The sequence below is a fragment of the Phyllobates terribilis genome, unplaced genomic scaffold, assembly GCF_046119375.1.
Source record: "Phyllobates terribilis strain yellow unplaced genomic scaffold, ASM4611937v1 Scaffold_13__5_contigs__length_258822181, whole genome shotgun sequence".
Lineage (NCBI taxonomy): Eukaryota > Metazoa > Chordata > Amphibia > Anura > Dendrobatidae > Phyllobates > Phyllobates terribilis.
The window spans coordinates 27393882-27417075 of record NW_027362773.1 but is presented as its reverse complement, the minus strand read 5'-3'; the positions used below and the strand labels follow the sequence as shown (position 1 = coordinate 27417075).

The 23194-nt window shown below is 41.9% G+C and overlaps 1 protein-coding gene across 3 annotated transcripts in view; it reads right to left on the bottom strand.

Annotated features, from left to right (window-relative positions):
- The window catches only part of MYRF (myelin regulatory factor), a 167243-nt gene that overhangs the window by 23015 nt on the left and 121034 nt on the right, over positions 1-23194 (bottom strand). For 2 of the 3 annotated variants that reach the window (XM_073657980.1, XM_073657982.1), the window contains exons 2-11: positions 19942-20026; positions 15727-16050; positions 13196-13257; positions 10107-10386; positions 9202-9296; positions 7974-8097; positions 7528-7723; positions 5741-5817; positions 5536-5646; positions 68-158 (exon numbers count right to left, since the gene is read on the bottom strand). In XM_073657980.1, the coding sequence (XP_073514081.1) occupies positions 68-158; positions 5536-5646; positions 5741-5817; positions 7528-7723; positions 7974-8097; positions 9202-9296; positions 10107-10386; positions 13196-13257; positions 15727-16050; positions 19942-20026 (1445 nt within the window). The remainder of the gene's footprint in view (positions 1-67; positions 159-5535; positions 5647-5740; positions 5818-7527; positions 7724-7973; positions 8098-9201; positions 9297-10106; positions 10387-13195; positions 13258-15726; positions 16051-19941; positions 20027-23194) is intronic. The other variant, XM_073657981.1, reaches the window with a different exon arrangement.

The window sequence follows — 23194 nt, the reverse complement described above, 5'->3', positions numbered from 1 at the left end:
AATAAATGCCAGTTAACTGGATCCCAGATTAAATTAATTTTACAGATTTTTTACTATGTATACTCACCCGGACAATAATACGTTCAGATCCATGGGCTGCAACAAGATATGTTTGATTCTGTGTGTGGACTTGTAGAGCCACCACTAAGAGAAAATACCTGCAAAATGCATAAAAAGAGGGATGAACATGGCAGAAAGTAATATGCTGGGGTTAAAGAGTAACCAGTGTTTTATTTTTTATTTCAGAAATCAATAATACACTTGAAAATAAGAAACTTTGTAATATATCTTATCAGAGAAATCTGCTTCTCTCTCATCCATTCTCAATTAATAGGTAAAATCTGTACTCAGTGAAGACACATTTCCCTATTACGAAGATAGGAGATGGCAGTTGGTGCCTTTCAAATTCTATGGAGGGAGGAGCTAGAGGCAGACACAGACATTCTATGGAGGAGCTAGAGGCAAACACAGACATTCTATGGAGGAGCTAGAGGCAGACACAGACATTCTATGGAGGAGCTAGAGGCAGACACAGACATTCTATGGAGGAGCTAGAGGCAGACACAGACATTCTATGGAGGAGCTAGAGGCAGACACAGACATTCTAGGGAGGAGCTAGAGGCAGACACAGACATTCTAGGGAGGAGCTAGAGGCAGACACAGACATTCTAGGGAGGAGCTAGAGGCAGACACAGACATTCTAGGGAGGAGCTAGAGGCAGACACAGACATTCTATGGAGGAGCTAGAGGCAGACACAGACATTCTAGGGAGGAGCTAGAGGCAGACAGACATTCTAGGGAGGAGCTAGAGGCAGACACAGACATTCTAGGGAGGAGCTAGAGGCAGACACAGACATTCTAGGGAGGAGCTAGAGGCAGACACAGACATTCTACGGAGGAGCTAGAGGCAGACACAGACATTCTAGGGAGGAGCTAGAGGCAGACACAGACATTCTAGGGAGGAGCTAGAGGCAGACACAGACATTCTAGGGAGGAGCTAGAGGCAGACACAGACATTCTATGGAGGAGCTAGAGGCAGACACAGACATTCTATGGAGGAGCCGGAGGCAGACACAGACATTCTAGGGAGGAGCTAGAGGCAGACACAGACATTCTAGGGAGGAGCTAGAGTCAGACACAGACATTCTATGGAGGAGCTAGAGGCAGACACAGACATTCTAGGGAGGAGCTAGAGGCAGACACAGACATTCTATGGAGGAGCTAGAGTCAGACACAGACATTCTATGGAGGAGCTAGAGTCAGACACAGACATTCTAGGGAGGAGCTAGAGTCAGACACAGACATTCTAGGGAGGAGCTAGAGGCAGACACAGACATTCTAGGGAGGAGCTAGAGGCAGACACAGACATTCTATGGAGGAGCTAGAGGCAGACACAGACATTCTAGGGAGGAGCTAGAGTCAGACACAGACATTCTATGGAGGAGCTAGAGTCAGACACAGACATTCTATGGAGGAGCTAGAGTCAGACACAGACATTCTATGGAGGAGCTAGAGGCAGACACAGACATTCTAGGGAGGAGCTAGAGGCAGACACAGACATTCTAGGGAGGAGCTAGAGTCAGACACAGACATTCTAGGGAGGAGCTAGAGTCAGACACAGACATTCTATGGAGGAGCTAGAGTCAGACACAGACATTCTAGGGAGGCGCTAGAGGCAGACACAGACATTCTATGGAGGAGCTAGAGGCAGACACAGACATTCCATGGAGGAGCTGGAGGCAGACACATACATTCCATGGAGGAGCTGGAGGCAGACACAGACATTCTATGGAGGAGCTAGAGGCAGACACAGACATTCTATGGAGGAGCTAGAGGCAGACACAGACATTCTATGGAGGAGCTAGAGGCAGACACAGACATTCTAGGGAGGAGCTAGAGTCAGACACAGACATTCTAGGGAGGAGCTAGAGTCAGACACAGACATTCTAGGGAGGAGCTAGAGGCAGACACAGACATTCTATGGAGGAGCTAGAGGCAGACACAGACATTCTATGGAGGAGCTAGAGGCAGACACAGACATTCTATGGAGGAGCTAGAGTCAGACACAGACATTCTAGGGAGGAGCTAGAGTCAGACACAGACATTCTAGGGAGGAGCTAGAGGCAGACACAGACATTCTATGGAGGAGCTAGAGGCAGACACAGACATTCTATGGAGGAGCTAGAGGCAGACACAGACATTCTAGGGAGGAGCTAGAGTCAGACACAGACATTCTATGGAGGAGCTAGAGTCAGACACAGACATTCTATGGAGAAGCTAGAGTCAGACACAGACATTCTATGGAGGAGCTAGAGGCAGACACAGACATTCTAGGGAGGAGCTAGAGGCAGACACAGACATTCTATGGAGGAGCTAGAGGCAGACACAGACATTCTAGGGAGGAGCTAGAGTCAGACACAGACATTCTATGGAGGAGCTAGAGTCAGACACAGACATTCTAGGGAGGCGCTAGAGGCAGACACAGACATTCTATGGAGGAGCTAGAGGCAGACACAGACATTCTATGGAGAAGCTAGAGGCAGACACATACATTCCATGGAGGAGCTGGAGGCAGACACAGACATTCTATGGAGGAGCTAGAGGCAGACACAGACATTCTATGGAGGAGCTAGAGGCAGACGCAGACATTCTATGGAGAAGCTAGAGGCAGACGCAGACATTCTATGGAGGAGCTAGAGGCAGACGCAGACATTCTATGGAGGAGCTAGAGGCAGACACAGACATTCTAGGGAGGAGCTAGAGTCAGACACAGACATTCTAGGGAGGAGCTAGACGCAGACACAGACATTCTAGGGAGGAGCTAGAGTCAGACACAGACATTCTATGGAGGAGCTAGAGTCAGACACAGACATTCTATGGAGGAGCTAGAGGCAGACGCAGACATTCTATGGAGGAGCTAGAGGCAGACGCAGACATTCTATGGAGGAGCTAGAGGCAGACACAGACATTCTAGGGAGGAGCTAGAGTCAGACACAGACATTCTAGGGAGGAGCTAGAGGCAGACACAGACATTCTAGGGAGGAGCTAGAGGCAGACGCAGACATTCTATGGAGGAGCTAGACGCAGACACAGACATTCTAGGGAGGAGCTAGAGTCAGACACAGACATTCTATGGAGGAGCTAGAGTCAGACACAGACATTCTAGGGAGGCGCTAGAGGCAGACACAGACATTCTATGGAGGAGCTAGAGGCAGACACAGACATTCTATGGAGGAGCTAGAGGCAGACGCATACATTCTATGGAGGAGCTGGAGGCAGACACAGACATTCTATGGAGGAGCTAGAGGCAGACACAGACATTCTATGGAGGAGCTAGAGGCAGACGCAGACATTCTATGGAGGAGCTAGAGGCAGACGCAGACATTCTATGGAGGAGCTAGAGGCAGACGCAGACATTCTATGGAGGAGCTAGAGGCAGACGCAGACATTCTATGGAGGAGCTAGAGGCAGACGCAGACATTCTATGGAGGAGCTAGAGGCAGACGCAGACATTCTATGGAGGAGCTAGAGGCAGACAGACATTCTGGGGAGGAGCTAGAGGCAGACAGACATGCTATGGAGGCGCTAGAGGCAGACACAGACATTCTATGGAGGCGCTAGAGGCAGACACAGACATTCTATGGAGGAGCTAGAGGCAGACACAGACATTCTATGGAGGAGCTAGAGGCAGACACAGACATTCTATGGAGGAGCTAGAGGCAGACACAGACATTCTATGGAGAAGCTAGAGGCAGACACAGACATTCTATGGAGGAGCTAGAGGCAGACACAGACATTCTATGGAGGAGCTAGAGGCAGACAGACATTCTGGGGAGGAGCTAGAGGCAAACACACTCATTCTAGGGAGGAGCTAGAGGCAGACACAGACATTCTAGGGAGGAGCTAGAGGCAGACACAGACATTCTAGGGAGGAGCTAGAGGCAGACACAGACATTCTAGGGAGGAGCTAGAGGCAGACACAGACATTCTAGGGAGGAGCTAGAGGCAGACACAGACATTCTAGGGAGGAGCTAGAGGCAGACACAGACATTCTAGGGAGGAGCTAGAGGCAGACACAGACATTCTAGGGAGGCGCTAGAGGCAAACACAGACATTCTATGGAGGAGCTAGAGGCAGACACAGACATTCTAGGGAGGAGCTGGAGGCAGACACAGACATTCTATGGAGGAGCTAGAGGCAGACAGACATTCTATGGAGGAGCTAGAGGCAGACACAGACATTCTATGGAGGAGCTAGAGGCAGACACAGACATTCTAGGGAGGCGCTAGAGGCAGACACAGACATTCTATGGAGGAGCTAGAGGCAGACACAGACATTCTATGGAGGAGCTAGAGGCAGACACAGACATTCTAGGGAGGCGCTAGAGGCAGACACAGACATTCTAGGGAGGAGCTAGAGGCAGACACAGACATTCTATGGAGGAGATAGAGGCAGACACAGACATTCTATGGAGGAGATAGAGGCAGACACAGACATTCTATGGAGGAGCTAGAGGCAGACACAGACATTCTATGGAGGCGCTAGAGGCAGACACAGACATTCTAGAGAGGAGCTAGAGGCAGACACAGACATTCTATGGAGGAGCTAGAGGCAGACACAGACATTCTATGGAGGCGCTAGAGGCAGACACAGACATTCTATGGAGGCGCTAGAGGCAGACACAGACATTCCGCTGCAAGTGCTCCTGAAACAACAGTTACAACTCTACATAGAACCTTATTAGCACCAACTGTCATCTCCTATTTTAATAATGGCAAATCCGTCTTCACTGAATACAGATTGTACCTAAAAACTGAGAATTTTGAGAATGAAAAATCAGTCCAGGAGGAGAAGTAATATATCTTATTAGAAAATTCTAACATTTTTTATTTTCATGTGTACTATCAATTTATGAAAAAAAAAATTAAAAAGAACAGTGACTGTTTAATGAATGTCCAAAGCTACAATAATTTTTTTTCCTTGAAGATTAATTTGTCATAAAACAATTAAATAAAAATATATGATAACTCTGAAAGACCCGAGTTGTACAAAGCCACAAAACAAAATCTATGGCCCTCTCTATGGTCCTACTCGGTCTCTGCTCTTATATGGTAGGATGCAAAAATTGTTTTTTTTTCCCATGTGAATCCCCAAGAAAAAGGTTGCCTGCTCCATCGAATGCCAAATTAAGAGATTTTTCTTTAAAATAATTGTTTCGATGGAAGAACCTCTTTTTTATAGGCACCGAGTAGTAATTCATAGAGTGCCTACATTATGTGCCGCCGGCTCTGCTATGTACAAAGGGCACAAAACTGCTGTTATTATCACAAATATATATTCTATAAAGGAATTATATCTTACAAAATGCTGGAAATTCACCCGTAAGTGCCGATCTGATATCAGACATATATTAGGACATACGTAGGTCTATGGATGGATGCAAGTGAGCAGACCTTCTAAGACCTCTGCTTATGATGATGTGGTGCCATATGACATTTGCTATATGTCAACTGCCTGTATGGCCGCTATTCTCACCTCTGGTCTGGATTGGGTTTTCCTTTTTTTCTCATGTTATTTGCTGTAGTTTCGCTGAAATGGAGCCGCCCAACTGTGATTTTAGTGACCTGGTCTGATGGAAGAGACAACCTAAAACGACCAAAGAGAGAGAAGAGGGACAGAGTTTGAATTTCCGAGCATACAGGACACCTATCACCTTATTTTTGATCTTCTCTTTACTTACGTGACTGGATGAAAAGGACGCTTGCTGCGATCAGACTGCGATTGCTCAATACTGATGCTTTGATTGATGGCCTCCAGCTGCAAACGGCACAAGGATAAGGACACACGTTGGAGTTGTACAAGCTAATATGGATGCTAAGGTAGTAATTCTGACATTATCTTGCTCAGATTACTAACAGACATGGCCAAATGATCCAGATTTTGAAGAATCGGAGCTGATAAGTTATCTCATGTCTGTGGCCTTCGTTAGGCGAGGACCATACAGTTTATTTCAGTATGTGACAGTACTCCGCTATATGTAGCTTTAACACCAGGGACTATCAGGACAGCTTTTATCTATAAGCCTTAATAGGTCTCATGGACATCACAATTAGGGAAGAGTCAGACAGTCGTATAAGGCTGTGTTCACATGTCCAATAATCATCCATTAGAAAGGATCCAGCAGCGATTCATTGGCTAAAAAGTTGCGCAGACACAACTTTTTAGTCCGTTTTTAAATAATGGGTCTCTGCTGGATCCAGTAAGCAAAAAATTGATCAGATACAAATTAAAGAAAAATCGATTTCCAATTAATGGATCTGTTTTCCATAGGCTTCAATGTTAAAAAAACGGATCCAGCAGAGATCAGTTATTTAAAAATGGACTAAAAAGTTGTGTCTGCGCAACTTTTTAGCCAATGGATTGCTGCTGGATCCTTTCTAACGGATCATTACTGGACATGAGAACATAGCCTTACTCAGATGTAATGCTTGGACTGGCCGGCAGATCTCCCAACCTGTGCGTGACCACATGTATTTCTATGCAGCTGTCACGCTATGGTCAGGAGAGCCGCCGGCCGGTCCAAGCATTGCGTTGCGATCACTGTCAGACATCATAAGGCCGTCTGACTCATCCCTTAATAAGAGAAATAGTAAATGCAAAAATTGTATCTTGCTTTGGAGGACTTATCAAGGTTTAACTCCATGGCTGCCATGTAATAGTACATTTCTGATGTAGTACAAATGCTGAAGAAGCAGCAGCTCCACCTGATCACTGGGGGACCCAAAAACCAGACCCCTGGCCATAAGCTCATCTTCTGATGAGCTTTGTAAAAAAAAGAAAAAAAAAGTAGACTGTGCAGAGTCTTTAAGTGTATAAGGAAAGCTCTGTTATTTTATATTATATATTTATTTTTCATTATTAAATGCGTTGCTGCCCGTCAGTGTTTATGGTGTTTAAGGGTAAAATTCTGCTGACAGATTCCCTTTAACTATTTATATACACATGTAGCTCTTTCACAGACAAGTTCAGCAATATCTTGGTCAGCCCATTCCTCCATTACTGAGAAATCAGCGACTGTATATCAATGCAAATAGCTATGGTAGATCTGAAGCCTCTGTCACTCCAGCTCTACTCCCGCCCAGCGCCACCTTCTGTTTAACTGACAGCCTCTACACTGAGTGACTTCAGGCAAAAGAGCCATCAGTCAAGCAGGAGGAGGCGGTGCTGGGTGGGGAATAGAGCTGGAGTGACAGAGGCTTCAGATCTACCATAGCTATCTGTATATCAATTACTGATTTCTCAGTAATGGAGGAACGGGTCATGTAAAGGGATTGGTCAACTTGTCTTTGAAAGAGCTACATGAGCATATACATACTGTAGTTTGGGGGTGAAATCCTGCTGATAGATTCCCATTAACCCATTAGGAAAGGGGCCCACAAGTAATAATCAAGTGCTGATACATATCCGGAGGTGGGCCCCACAGCCATGTATCCTACTTAGGTTGGGTGCGTAGTACTTAATTCTCACCTTCACACCATTTAGTTTTAAGTAGAAGCACTCAATAGGTAGGATGCCTTCTGGGGTCTTGACATATTTGGGTTCTCCGATCATGCCGATGTACACCGTCACCTGGAAATGGTTTTTCTTTTGGCACACAAAAGCATCATCTCCCACCGAGAAGTTAAACCCTTTATCGGCGTCCACCTTGTAAGTGGGCATAGGGCTGCAAAAAAAAGAGCATTATATTGTAAATTGCAAAGTTAAGTCTAAAGCTACCGAACCAGTGCATGGCTCCCATACCAATACTGCCCGGCTCCTGGGGGGCTGCAAAAAACAACTGTCTACAGAGGGGTCTCTGCTACTATTACAGGAGTATCTATAAGTATCCTATAAGATATTGCCTATGGGTCTCTACAATGAGATATAGTCCCTCCCCAGGTATATACGATGTTACAGACGAGGCTTAGACTTACAGTTCTTTGCAGTTACTGTCATACAAGGAGACCCACTTATTCTGCAGGTGCGGCTGCCATTTGATAGACTGATAATTGGGGTCTAGGTAGGAGCCATTTAGACTGTCATTATCTTGCATAAGACCTAGATTAAAAAAAAAAAAAGTTAATTATAATATAATGATGACGGTTGTACCCATAATCCAACCCCAAACACCACCCTTGTTATTGGATGCAGTGATGGTAGCGCCTTTAGTGAGTGCTATCTATATTCGGTGTCCATACATTAGTGCATTCACGCGAATCAACCTGGGTTCTGTTCAGATATATTACATTTTGTAGCACAAAAAGGTGCAAAACATGGATTTTTTTGAGAAAAAAAATGATTTAGAAGTTTATTTTTTGGATTACAGATAGTGTATCATCTGAAAATGACCTACTGTTTAAATCAGGCTTTTCTGATAAATGTATTTTTGGCACAGTTTTTTTTTTTCAACTGTATTAAGAAAATTTTAAATTTTGCAATTTTCACATTGGCCACTGGGGTTATTTTAGGCTCATGTTTAGCAAAATAGTTTTCGGCAATCTCATTATCATCAGAGGCAGGATTACAATGAATGATAACACCTCTATACACAGCTGATAACACAGGATCCACCAATCACAAAGTGTTGTCACAGCTGACCTCCTTCCTCTGCTTTCACAATGATCTTTGCACACGCTCATTAGATGCTTCAAATCAGGTCTGAGTCAGTGTATTGCTGCTAATGTACATGTGCATTTCCTGAAAGAACAGGAAGTAGGAGTGTAAAAATTGCAAGATTTTTTTTATTTTTTATTACATATCAGGATATAAAAAATAAAAATAATGACAAAAAAATAAATAAAAAATTTACATATACTTAAACAATAAGTCATTTTCTATTGACCCTTTAAGAACATTTACTGTGCTGTTTCGGCAATGCCGATCATTGGGCCGTAATCAACCAGAGCATTTATACTACAAAATGAAATGTTCACGAACAGCCCCATTAAAACACAAATCATCACAATGTGTCTTGTGTCACGCTGTGTTGTATACTGATGCCAGTAGCCCGGGCTCAGACTTTAGTATATGAATCGTACTTTATCCAAGCCTGGGTGTATGTAAGTGCTCCACCGTGACCCTCTGACAGTATGTGAATGTGCATGGTCCTTGATGTGCCTGCTCTACATATATGTGTGTGGGTCTATGTCAGTGTGTCAGTACCCGGCTCCTGTTTCACCATGCCTCCATTGGGTACTTGATCCCTCAGATTAGGAGAATCTGAGTGTTTCCTCTTCTTTGCAGGATGCACGGGAAGCCTGCAGTAAAGAAAAAATAATCTTGTAAATAACCTGAAATCAATAAAAGTCTTTTTTTTTTATCAACATTGTTTTGTGAAGTTTTTAGGGTCTGAAATATAGAAAAAAGTAGTGTTTTTTCACATTTTTTACTATGTAGCTACTATTTTATTGCATTGTTGTTGTTTTTTATTGTGGTGTTCTATTTATTTATTTCTTTATTTATATTGTACAATTGTCTTTTTCTTTTGATATTTTTTTCTTATCAGTTTCTACTTTGACAGCAGCTCTTAGCCCATACAGGGCGCCCATATAATATCAAACGAGCTGCATATTTAATATAAGGCATCCATCAGTGCATTGTTTTTGTCATAAGGAAGGCAAAAACAGGTATAATCCATCTGGTTGTTGGAAGCCGGCTCAACCCTCCCAATGCGGCATAAGAAGATAAAAATTGTCTAAGGCTATGTGCACACATTCAGATTTTTCTGCTGCAAATAATGATGTGTTAAATAGAAAAAATGCTTTGAAAAATCTGCACTTTTTGATGCTTTATTTATTTATTTTTTTGCCTTTTATTAAAATAGGTGAAAAATGCAAAAAAAACGCTTGAAAGAATCAACATGCCGCAGATTTGCAAGGAAAAAATAAGCAAGTGTGCATAAGATTTCTGAAATCTCATTCACTTTGATGGAACAGTAAATGCGTTAAAAACGCAATGTGTGAACATAGCCTTAAAGACAAACTGTTGGACAGGACTGATCATTAAGGGTCCATTTCAATAAGTGAACTACTTCCTATTCCCAGCATAGACCCTCCGGTGGTACATACTCTGATCCATGTTGCTGCTGGAGAAGCTGTTGAAGCATCTGAGATTGCTGTGTATGATGGAGGACTGTGGGTGGAATACCAGGTCCAAGCGGTGGGTACGGGGGCATTAAGGACTCCACTTTCAGGTACAGGTCCCGTTGCATGTTGGGATAGTGCTGCTGGTGTGCGGGATGCGGTGGAGGTGGTCCCTGAAGGTGAGGGGGTGGCGGGTGCTCCAAGCGAGAAGGTGGGTTGATGTGGCAAATATTTTCTGGGGTCATAGTGCGAAGCAGGTGAGGGTCTATAAAATAAGAAGAAATACACAAGTAAGAAATCAACTACTAACCAGCAGAAACACTAAAATCCTGGACATCATCTATGGCGACACATGCAAGAAAGTAAATGGGGTCTTATTGTAGAAAGGTAGACGCATGCGGCGCTGAGAGAGAACTAAAAGCAGGAGGAACATCGAATTGTAGCTGCAGTAATATACAGATTTGACAATAATCAAGACAAGATCATAATAAGGGAAGAGTCAGACGGCCGTATAACCTGGATGGGGATCGCAACGCAATGCGATAGCATGCATAGAAATACGGGCTGTCACGCTCGGGTCAGGAGAGCCAACAGTCAGTCCAAGAATTGCGATGCGATCCTCGTCCAAGTTTTATTCTTCCCTAACTGTTGCAAATTTCAGCTTTCAGCAGAAACATTCAGCACTCAGACATTGCAGGCGGATAATTGTTCTACTTGGGACACAGTCTTCATAAACAATATGAAGGATTACAGGAGAAAGGGACACAAAACAAAGTACAGTATTAACAAACTCCAACAACTAACAAAGCACCATCTTCTGAACACAGTCTCCAGCATAAGCCTGCAGCTGCTGTGTACTCCATCAATAACAGTTACACAACTTAGCTGGTCATGTTGATTTTAACTTTATATGTATAATGGATAGCCGTCCTCCACCATCTCCACATGCCACGTCAGTGAAAAGTGGGAAGCAATTAACGGTGAATATACTTTTAATGAAATCACTGCCAAATACAAATAATAAAATAGTGAAATGATCACAGAGGACTATGGAAGAGCTCTAGGGTCCTGTAAAAAGTAATAACACCATGACAGTATAAAAAAAAAATAGTATTGTATTCTTGCACATTGAGTTTCTCCTGAATAGATTGTCGTCTCCATTAGGTGTAAACAGGAGTCTTGGCAAACATTAAAGTGTCAGTATAGAGTCACCTGTCTATGGTAAATACTACAGGTAAAAATACCAGGAATTTACTACAGATCAAGGAAACCCGATAGATGCGTGTACAGTCACAGATAAATCTAATAGAAACCAGACAGCATCCCTATCAATAGGAAAGTCATGGAATATTTACATGAACATTGGATAAAACTGGAAACTTTCATTGAGTCACCTCAATATTTTAACATAGTGTGCAAAAGATAGATAGATAATAGATAGATGGATAGAGGGATAGCAGTATAGAGGGATAGAGGGGCACTCCAATTGGATGTGAAAAGAATAAAGGACTTTTTATTAGTCCATGTGGCTACATTTTGAGCCCATAAACCTTTCTCTGGCTTGAGGAAGTTCTGTTATGGGACAGAAACGTTGTCACACGGGCTAATAAAGAGTCCTTTCTTCTTTTCATATCCAGATGGCGAGCTGCTTATTTTTTTATACTGTATATATCATATTGGACCAAAAAGGTATGTGTCCAAAAAGCGTTGCACTCACATTCTAGTATTTGGGGCGCTGCTTCGCTATATTCTTCTAGATAGATGAATAGTCTACTTCTGGAGTGTTACTTGCTTTTTTGAATGTATTTACAGCAGACTGATTGACAGATAGACGGACAGACAGATAGACAGTCTACTACTCCTGGAGTGTACCTGCTTTATCGGCTGTATATATAGTAGGTTGTTACATCTAATGGTGTTAGAATTTTTTAAATGCTGTATTTGAGCCTGATGCTAAAGTCTATTAAATATAGAGCAGGTGGTAATTTTATTTCCTTGAGTTTGCGGCTATGAATTGTCAATCAATCTCAGTTTTCGACTTCTTAATCTGAGAGAAGCACCGTTTTGCCGGTGAGGAGAGGATTTCAGGGGTGACCAACAGGTCCCCATCAGCAGTTTCCTGCCAAATAATCCACCTTTCCAATCACATTGGATCCTGGGCATGGTAGGGGGATCCAAGTAACACCATCACCTATAACAGTAGGGTATGTTACTACTGCAGTAGTTACCAAACATTCAACACGGGGAATGTGTGTGGGGCCAGACCGCTTCTCCTGATAAATTTAGGGAGGGGCAGGAAAAGAATTCCAGACATTTCTTTGCTCAGATAAACAAGGATTCAAGTTTGCACTCACTGGACGTGCTCCACAAAGACCCCAGCCCAAATAGCGTCACCTGATGTAACGTGTAGCAAAGTCCCTGAGACACCTGTCATGGGGCACGCTCACCTGTCATATCCACAGTAAGGAACGGACAAGGGGTATCTCCACCAATCTATGGACAACTTGACCTTCTTGAAGATCCCTCACCTGTCATCAGTCATCCGTTCACTCCCCCATTCCTCAAGTAGTGTCTTCAGAAGTGTTGTGTCATAGCAAGGTGACTATGATAGGGTTAAGTAAGTTAGAGGTGAACCTCTCTGCGGAATGTCCATTTAACGTTTTTCCTTTCCGAAGTCCACACCTTATAGGGTAGATCAGTCTTCAGTGTTGGGTTTAGCCTTTCCCTTTTTTAAGCAATCCTAACACCCCAGTCATCCCATATACCGTCACCCCTCCCCTTACACAGCTCACCTCTCTAGACCTCCTTGTACCAAGTTTCTACAAAACTCTACCTACAAGTTCTTGTCTTCTACATCACTCCGGCACCATCACCCTCCGGGTCATTCTTCACCAGAGGTTCCTTCCCCGGACACAGTCTCCGGACGCTCACTTCTCTCCCATCAGCACACACCACAGGATAGCCGCTATATTTACACCCATGATCTGCTTCTTACCTTCTCTCTTCCCTGACCGATAACTCCAGCTGGATAAAAGCACTAATGAAGGAGGGGAAAATCCTACACAGGCACTTACCATTCAGCTGCTGGGGGGAGTACGCCTCTGATCCGGAGTCTGGGGGAGAGTCAGGTAAAGTGCTGACGAGGAGGAAGATGAAGAGAATGTTTTATGGTTATCTCATGTATTGTTCATGTATTCCTACTAGCTCACAGTATATATAGCTTCTCCATTTATTTTATATCCTGTTTTTAGCGTTAGAGACACTTTAAAGGGAACATGTCATCAAGTCAAAAGTGGCTAGTTTTTGCTCTTATTTTATTCCCACTTCTCCCCTGATTATTCTGTTTTTTATTATTTCTAAATCCGCCATACGGCTCCAGAGATATGGGCCTTTTAATTTAGTGCTAACTTTTCTGCTCTATACCAAGAGGGGCGTGGCTCACAGGATTCTCAGGGGGTGTGTCTTTAGGCTCCTCCACATAATTACCTTGTGAGCCACACCCACTTTGGTAAAGACAATAAAGTAGCACTAAATAAAAAGGCCCATATCTCTGGAACCGTATGTCGGATTTAGAAATAATAAAAAACAGAATACTCAGGGGAGAAGTGGGAATGAAATAAGAGCCGATTTTGACCTATTGACAGGTGTTCTTTAAAAAGGTAACATGGAAGATGTGCTGTACGTAAAATCTCAATACTGGGTATTAAACAAGCGATACGTTTTCCGATTGGCGATGACTATTTTGATGCTCAGAGAAGTTGTTACTTTTCTTCTGTTTACTTTGGGGGTCTCACTAATCATGAGAACAGGTGTCCTGTGCCCCCCATTCCTCCTCACTGCATGGAAGAAGGGTGTAAGTGGCATGGTGGTCGAGCATGCAGTGGGACCACCCCGTGGATAGGTAATAAAAGTCGATTCTGGGAAAACCCTATCAATTAGACATGTTGCCTATTGATTATATTCAGAATTAAAATACATCAGCAATAGTTCCTGCGCCTTTCCAAATGTAGCAGAACTGCAATGCTTGGTATGTCCTGACTCATGTAGGCTATAATGCAGGGCGGACACATACAGAAGAGGGCCGCTGTGCAAGATCAATATATGGGTCCTCTGAAGGTCAACAATGTGTCTGTGATAGAAGCGGCTTGCGGCTTTGGAGGTGGCAGTGGCCCCTTTACCTCTTTGGCCCCTACGTGACTGCACAGGTTGCACCAAAGGTATGTCCACCTCTGCTACAAGGGCATGTTGGGAGTTGTAGTTTTGCCACAGCTAGAGAGCCACAAGTTATAGGACAGCTTATTAATGGACGTTAACATGTACGTTTCCGAACCGTATGATGCATATTTTCACCCCCATTTCAGGGGGTATTAGGTGTACACCTTGTGACCATGACAGCTTTTATCACAGGTTTTCCACCATTGCTGAAAAATACAATTATTTTCCCAAAATTTGCAAAAATTATACTTGAAAAAAAAAAAATACAAGTTGATCACATTGTGTGAATAAAACATTAAAACAAGTTTCTGCTTCTTTGCAAATAAAGCCTCATCATTGAGAAATGAACTTTCTAATATACTTTGTGTTTTAACTTTTAATGATCTCTTACAGCAGAATGTGTCCGGGGAATATTTTCAGCAGCGGGCTTCAAAAGTCTTTGCCAAATATAACTCTTGGGTGCGATATGACGTCTCATGTGTATTAGTGTTGTCCCTGACCCTTTTATAATAATCTATACTGTAACCAATTAATGTGCCACAACCAGGCGATATCATAGAGATCTCTGCTACAACAGACCATAAACATAATAGGCACATTTATTAAGGTTTGTTGTTTTTTTTTACTTAAATGTATGTATTTGGGGCTAAATATCGTTTTTGCAAATGGGTCACATTAAACATTTTGCACAGTTTGGCTTTTCCAGGTTCATTCTACTTTGATGTAGTCTGTGGTCATAAATTAGCTGAGAGGAGCTCAGAAAAATACAGATACAAGAGTTACAGACTCCAAGTCAGACCACCATAGCGAGCTGACTGATGGATTCTCAGTTAACTCATTCTGCAGCCGCTAATAGAAAGTGCAACACAGTGGCTGTAGAAGGCAAACTGTGCAACATTTTAATGAAACCTAAATGCAAATATGACTTTAAGACCAAAATTTAAATATTTATGTAAAAAAAAAGTAAATTGTTCCAAAAGATAGATAACCCAAAGTGCATAATTTGAGACAAGTGCTGTCTGACAACTTTGGTTTAAGTGAGTTGTCCAGGCCTGAGACATTGATGACTTTCTCGACACCCATCACCTCCACCGATCAGATGTTATCAGCTCCGGCAGTGGCTGGATGAAAACTTTATGAAAAAGTTGTAGTTTACATCCAGTTGCTGCTGGAGCTGATAACTGATCGGTGGAGGTGCCGGTTATCGGACCTCCACCAATCTGATATTCTATAGATAGATGTAGATCATCAATATGTTAGTCTAATAAAACCATTTTAAAGTTCTGAAGTTGTCGGGCATTCTCTTCCCGTTACAAATAAATGAGTTATTGAGGCTCGTTTCACTCATTTCACAATCCCACTTTATCCCTGCATATTTGATACTACTCACCCGGCTGCATAGCTGGTTTTCGGTTCTGCTTTGATGGGCAGATCGGGTCCGCTCATGCACATAGGTGGACCCTGGTATCCTTTGGGATTGACCATGACATTGTTGTTATTGCAGTTGAGGTGTGATTGGAAAGGAGGCCCCCCACATGTGCCACTCATACCAGGCCGCACTGGCATTGGCTGACCCATGTGGAGGACTCCGCCTGAGTGGGCTGCTCCACCATGGCCTAGATTTGAAATTACCCCAGGTCCATGGATTCCACCAGAGGTACAAGGCTGACCGGGGTTTCCATAGCCAGAAGATGTGGGTATGTCAGGGAAACAGCTGTGTGGAATAAAGTAAGAAAAATATATCTCAATATACAGAAAATAGCAGCAAACAGCATATATACATGGGATATATAAAGTCTACACATTGCTAGGCTTATGTCATCTAAACAAATCCTATCAAGAAGAATCATTTCAGAACATTTTCCCACCTTTAGTGTCACTCATAACAAAACCATTGAGACAAACTGAAATCATTCTAGGGGAAAAATATAAGTAACAAAACAATTAATGTGGTTGCATAAATGTAGACACCCTCTTATAATTGGGGATATGGTGGCGCTCAAAATTAGCCAATCACACTCATGTTACATAGTAGTCAGTACACAGCATATAAAGTTTAGCTGTTCTAGTAGGATTTTCCTGACATTTTCATAGTTTTATTTTACACCAAAAGGCATGGACCATAAACAGTTTACAACACAGCAAAGGGATCTGATCGATGGTAGTTATCAGTCAGGAGAAGGGTAAAAAACAATTTCCAAAACATTTGATATACCATGGGACACTGAAGTCGGTCATCAAGAAGTGTGTTAAATTGGGCACAACAGTGACATTACCTAGAACTTAACGTCCTTCAAAAAGTGATGAAAAATAAGAAGAAAACTGATCAAGGAGGCTGATAAGAGGCCTACAGCAACATTATAAGAGCTACAGGAATTTCTGGCAACTACTGGTTGAATACCGCAACTGACAGCAATCTACCATACTCTTCATATGCCTTGCCTGTAGGGTTATGGTGGCAAGACAGAAGCCTTTTCTTATAATGAAAAACATTCAAACCAGGCTATGTTTTGCCAAAACCTACATCACGTCTGCCAAAAGCATGTGGGAAAGAGTGTTATAGTCTAATGGGACCAGGGTTGAACTTTCAGTTCTGTTTAGTCCTTAAGACTTCAGTTTGTTACTCAATTGAATTGTACTGATTATGGGTGTGTCATGGCTCAGTTTGGGCATTCGATCTGCTGACCTGTTGCTGCATGGTCAGTTCCTGTCTGTTGAGCTACAGCCTTTTCTTCCCTGTCCAAATGCTGATTGTTCCAATTGTCTTTGTTCCCCCTCCTTGGTTTGCTCCTTTCCAGGTGTTTTCCATTTTCCCATTTTGGTCTGCCCTATCACATTCTAGATTGGGTTTTATATGTTCACCCTTCACTACACTTCCTTGCTGGCTATACCTCTAGGTGGACTTGGGTTTAGGAGTTCCAGCCATTCAGCTAAGGGGTTTACCTTGTTTGGTAAACTCAATATTAATTCCTGCAGTTTGTTTTCCTTCCCAGTTCCTCTTCCTTTCACCTCTAGGTTTCTGGGAGGTTATACTTGGTCCGTTTACCTTTAGCTTTCGCTCTCTACCCTATATAAAAGGGTTTTCATTTTCTCACCCTGGGTTTTCGTATCTTCCTGCACACTTTCCTCTCCTCTTGTTGGCAGGGTGTTGCGGCCTCCCCTCTGGTTCCTCAGGAGGTACGACAAACCCCTCGATGACCTACTAGGAAGCCAGGTTCAAGATGGTGTTTTTGAGTTGTGCGGCTAGTGTGGGTGCGGCCTCTATCTGTAGTAGGTCTTCCCTTTTTCTATTACCCATGAGTGAGTGTGTGTTACGTTCATAACAGGGTGACATAAAAAGGTTGAAAAAGTTTGGAGATGTTCCTTCTTGGTATTTTTTTACATGACAAAACCCTGCCATTTTAAACAGGGGTGTGTAGACTTTTTATAACCACTGTACACTGAAAGCAATGCAATTAATGTATTTGCACACAGTGCATATGACTAAACCTTTAGGAGTCAGCATTTATAACTCCATGGCTCCCATGTGATTATTGGAGAGGGTTATACAGCGGCACTGAGATCTGCATCTATTATAAAAATGGAGCCTCATCTTCCACCTCCGTGAGCAGAGATGTGGCTACGCATGTACAGCTATTGCCATTCACTTCCATGGATGTTCCAAAAGTAGTCGCACAAGTGTGGTTGACCATTTTTGGAATTCCCATAAAATTTAATGAAGACAATTGTGCATGCATGCCCACTTCTCCATCCACAGTGGCACGAGACAGCACCCCATAGATGGGACCCATATGTGTCAGACATTCATAGAATATCCTGTGCATATGCCATAGAACAGAATTATACAGACAGATGAGGTAGAGCAAAGTAGTTTTTTGAACTGAAAGAAGATACTGGGGTAGCTAGAGATAACTCTTATTACATAGAGACGACATACTACACAGGTAAAGGATTTCCCATGTTTGATCAGACCCAGAAACCCAGTGTTGCAATACTAGTCTCTCAGCCATCATACCACTAGATCATTCATTTCATATTAATAAAATGTTTCAAGATGCACTGGGGAAAATAAAAGCTGGAGTCTGATGAGTTACTATGGGCAATACTTCCATTTTACTGTGTCAGTCTTCATGGAAGAGCCACACTTTTTTTTTACAAGTTTGACAAAGTGCAAAATCCTCTTTGTCCACTAGAGGGAGACAAAGTACAAAATGTGCAGCAGATCTCAGAATTGCTCACAGGATCATGTTTTCTGTTTTGCGGTTAGTAGTTTAGAGAAGAACCTATACAGCAGATCCAAAGTCCAGCAATCCCGCTTTGCAATGCTTTACATAAAAAGGGCTTATGTCAGAAAACATCTAACCCTTTCCTTTGCATGGGCTGGTCAAGTGGCCTTACCTTATACTGTTTACCTTAATAAAGTGATTTTAGCATCTTTGTTTCACTAGAGATAATGCTTTACCTTTTCTCACGTTATTTTTTAATCTAATCTAAATAGGAATTCCATTTTTATTAGAAACATTGAATATTTATTGTATAAGATCATGGTAAAAACAGTATTCTTATTCCTACTGTTTTTATTTTTACTCAATAAACCATGATGATCTACGTCATTGTCTGTAATTTATTTTATGTTATACAATAACATTGGTCCGAGAGCAATCTGATGTTTTGTCGGATCACACTCTGATCGAAATTACGGTCGTCGGTACGAGTCCTAAAGGTCACTGTGTGAGCAGAGCTTCATGTCTAATCAGCCAGGGAGGGGTTATATTCACTTTTCTTTAATTACAATTCCTTCGAAAGGTAAAAAAAGATGTTTAATGAAATTATTTCATAGATTTTTTGGTCCATTTTCTCTATGACTAGAGCTACTATAAGAACCCCCGTCAAGGGGGAAAAAAACTTCAATTAGTTACAATCAGGTCCGGGTACACAGAGGTTATTAAAGGGAATTTATCACCAGGGTTTTGCGCCCCCATCGGAGTGCAGCATGAAATAGGGGCAGAGACCCTGATTCCAGTGATGTATCACTTTCTGGGCTTTTTGCTGCAGTTTTGATAAAATTCCTGCTTTCTCAGCTGCAGATCTAGCAGTTCTCTGAAGCTGAGCCCTGTATAATCCCACCCACACCACTGATTGGCAGTTATGTGTGCACTGTGCATAGGCAGAAAGCTGCCAATCAGTGGTGGGGGTGGGGTTATATTGAGCTCATTAATACAGAGGACTACATGCAGCAGATTTACTAGTCCTTTAGTGATAATCTCCTGCCAATAAATCAGTGATTTTCATCAAAACTACAGCAAGAGTAAAAGACACATCACTGGAATGAGGGTCCCTGCCCCTACATTACGCTCTCAAATAGGAAAGCAAAAACTTGGTGACAGAGTTTTCTTAATTGGGAGTTAAATATTAAGTATTCCTGATACGACTTAAAGAGTATGATGGAGCAGAGGAGAGCATTGGTGGTGAATGTGACCTGTACACCACAAATCTCAAGAATGAAGCATGATGTCATGAGTCACGATAATGTGGCCGCCTGTATTCTATTCTGGGGCAAGTACTGGCTGTCATAAAACAGGATGTGTAGCGATGCAGAACTCACATTTCTGAAGAATCCTCTTTACTGATATATTCCTCTAGGATACTTGTGTCAATCGATGGTTCCAGAGCGCCATTAATATCATGTCCTGAAATGCAGAATATAAAAATATATTTCGGTTCAAATTAGAATTCTAAGAAGCAAAGAAAGTCCAGGGACTTACCACCAAGTGCACGCATCACACGGTCTACGTGCAGCAATATAGGAAAGAGGAAATCCATGTCCAACAATCCATTAAAATCCCATCATGGATTAGTGAGCAATCCACAGAAGATGAAACACAGGTACAGTAACCGACGCATTTCAGATCAAGTATGGGCCTTATCCATAGTCATACTTGTTCCAAAATGCGTCGGTTACTGTACCTGTGTCGTTTTCGTCTTCTTCGGATCATTCAATAAAACCATAATGGGATTTTAATGGATCACAGGAACTGGATGTCTTTTTTCCCCAAACTAGAATTGTAATCTATTATATTTGTATAGTACTGCATTATAATAATGTCTCTACATAGACATCAAGCAACTGGCAAACAATAAAAAAAAGACTAAAAAAGACAAAGGGCCCCACTCATCATTTGTGTTATTTTTTTAAAAGTGACTTTTCTTTTTAGTCTTGTGGTTTTTGCAGTAATTTTTTTTTTTTTGCAACAAATACATCAAAATTGGGGTTGATGAATTTGGTGCAAATTCAACACATGCCTTTTCTTGTTTTTTTGCACATTTGTAGATGAAAAACACACCACATGTTAGTCTTCAGCTGTGCAAAATAAAATAAGAAAAATAAATTAGACAAAATTTGTGCTCCTTTAGGGTGCTTGAGTACAACTGCGTAACCAATTTGGGACATTTTGGAAAAGTTGGAAATACAAATAACCAATACCTGCCCATAATGCCAGACAAAAAAACAAACCAGAACACAGATGAAACCAAGTAAAGTTAACTTCTAAAATGGTGGAAATTATGTAACGAATAAGGCGCAAATTTAAAAGTCACTATTACAATCATTTTTACTCCAGAAAAAAGGCGCGAAGGCAATATCAAATCGGAGGCTTTGACTCAAAAAACTTTCAAGAATTTCTGCCGGACAGAGGAAGATTCTGGGTCAGGATAGAAATATGTTGTATGCGTTCTATTTTTTTTTCACATTTTAAGTTTCTTTTCTAGTAAAATTTAATAAATTGTACTTTAACCTTGGAGCATTATATAAAATATATGTATATACACACACACATACCCATATATATATATATATATATATATATATATATATATATATACACACACAGTAGATATATTATGTATATATATATATATATTATTTTTTATTATTATTTTTTTTTTCATTCCTGGGTGCTGGAAGTGCTTTGGTTCTCCGTTTCCCTTTCTGGTCTACCTTTCTTAGACACATACATATATATATATATATACAGTATAGACCAAAAGTTTAGACACACCTTCTCATTTAAAGATTTTTATGTATTTTCATGACTATGAAAATTGTACATTCACACTGAAGGCATCAAAACTAAGAATTAACACATGTGGAATTATATACTTAACAAAAAAGTGTGAAACAACTGAAAATATGTCTTATATTCTAGGTTCTTCAAAGTAGCCACCTTTTGCTTTGATGACAGCTTTGCACACTCTTGGCATTCTCTTGATGAGCTTCAAGAGGTAGTCACTGGAAATGATATTCCAACAATCTTGAAGGGGTTCCCAGAGATGCTAAGGGACTTGTTGGCCCTTTTGCCTTCACTCTGCGGTCCATCTCACCCCAAACCATCTCGATTAGGTTCAGGTCTGGTGACTGTGGAGGCCAGGTCATCTGGCATAGCACCCCATCACTCTCCTTCTTGGTCAAATAGCCCTTACACAGCCTGGAGGTGTGTTTGGGGTCATTGTCCTGTTGAAAAATAAATGATGGTCCAACTAAACGCAAACCGGATGGAATAGCATGCCGCTGCAAGATGCTGTGGTAGTCATGCTGGTTCAGTATGCCTTCAATTTTGAATAAATCCCCAACAGTGTCACCAGCAAAGCACCGCCACACCATCACACCTCCTCCTCCATGCTTCACAGTGGGAACCAGGCATGTAGAGTCCATCTTTTCACCTTTTCTGCGTCTCACAAAGACACGGTGGTTGGAACCAAAGATCTCAAATTTGGACTCATCAGACCAAAGCACAGATTTCCACTGGTCTAATGTCCATTCCTTGTGTTCTTTAGTCCAAACAAGTCTCTTCTGCTTGTTGCCTGTCCTTAGCAGTGGTTTCCTAGCAGCTATTTTACCATGAAGGCCTGCTGCACAAAGTCTCCTCTTAACAGTTGTTGAAGAGATGTGTCTGCTGCTAGAACTCTGTGTGGCACTGACCTGGTCTCTAATCTGAGCTGCTGTTAACCTGCGATTTCTGAGGCTGGTGACTCGGATAAACTTATCCTCAGAAGCAGAGGTGACTCTTGGTCTTCCTTTCCTGGTGCAGTCCTCATGTGAGCCAGTTTCTATGTAGCGCTTGATGGTTTTTGCGACTGCACTTGGGGACACTTTCAACGTTTTCCCAATTTTTCGGACTGACTGACCTTCATTTCTTAAAGTAATAATGGCCACTCGTTTTTCTTTACTTAGCTGCTTTTTTCTAGCCATAATACACATTCTAACAGTCTATTCAGTAGGACTATCAGCTGTGTATCCACCAGACTTCTGCACAACACAACTGATGGTCCCAACCCCATATATAAGGCAAGAAATCCCACTTATTAAACCTGACAGGGCACACCTGTGAAGTGAAAACCATTTCCGGTGACTACCTCTTGAAGCTCATCAAGAGAATGCCAAGAGTGTGCAAAGCAGTCATCAAAGCAAAAGGTGGCTACTTTGAAGAACCTAGAATATAAGACATATTTTCAGTTGTTTCACAATTTTTTGTTAAGTATATAATTCCACATGTGTTAATTCATAGTTTTGATGCCTTCAGTGTGAATGTACAATTTTCATAGTCATGAAAATACAGAAAAATCTATAAATGAGAAAGTGTGTCCAAACTTTTGGTCTGTACTGTATGTATATATATATATATATATATATATATATATATATATATATATATATATATATATATATATATATATATATATATATATATATATATATATATATAATGTAGCACCCTGAGGATTCGGCTGCTACAGGGGTATTGCACCTCAACCCAGAGGTGTGGTATTCCACTCCCGGGTAAGGATGGAGTGTGGAACTG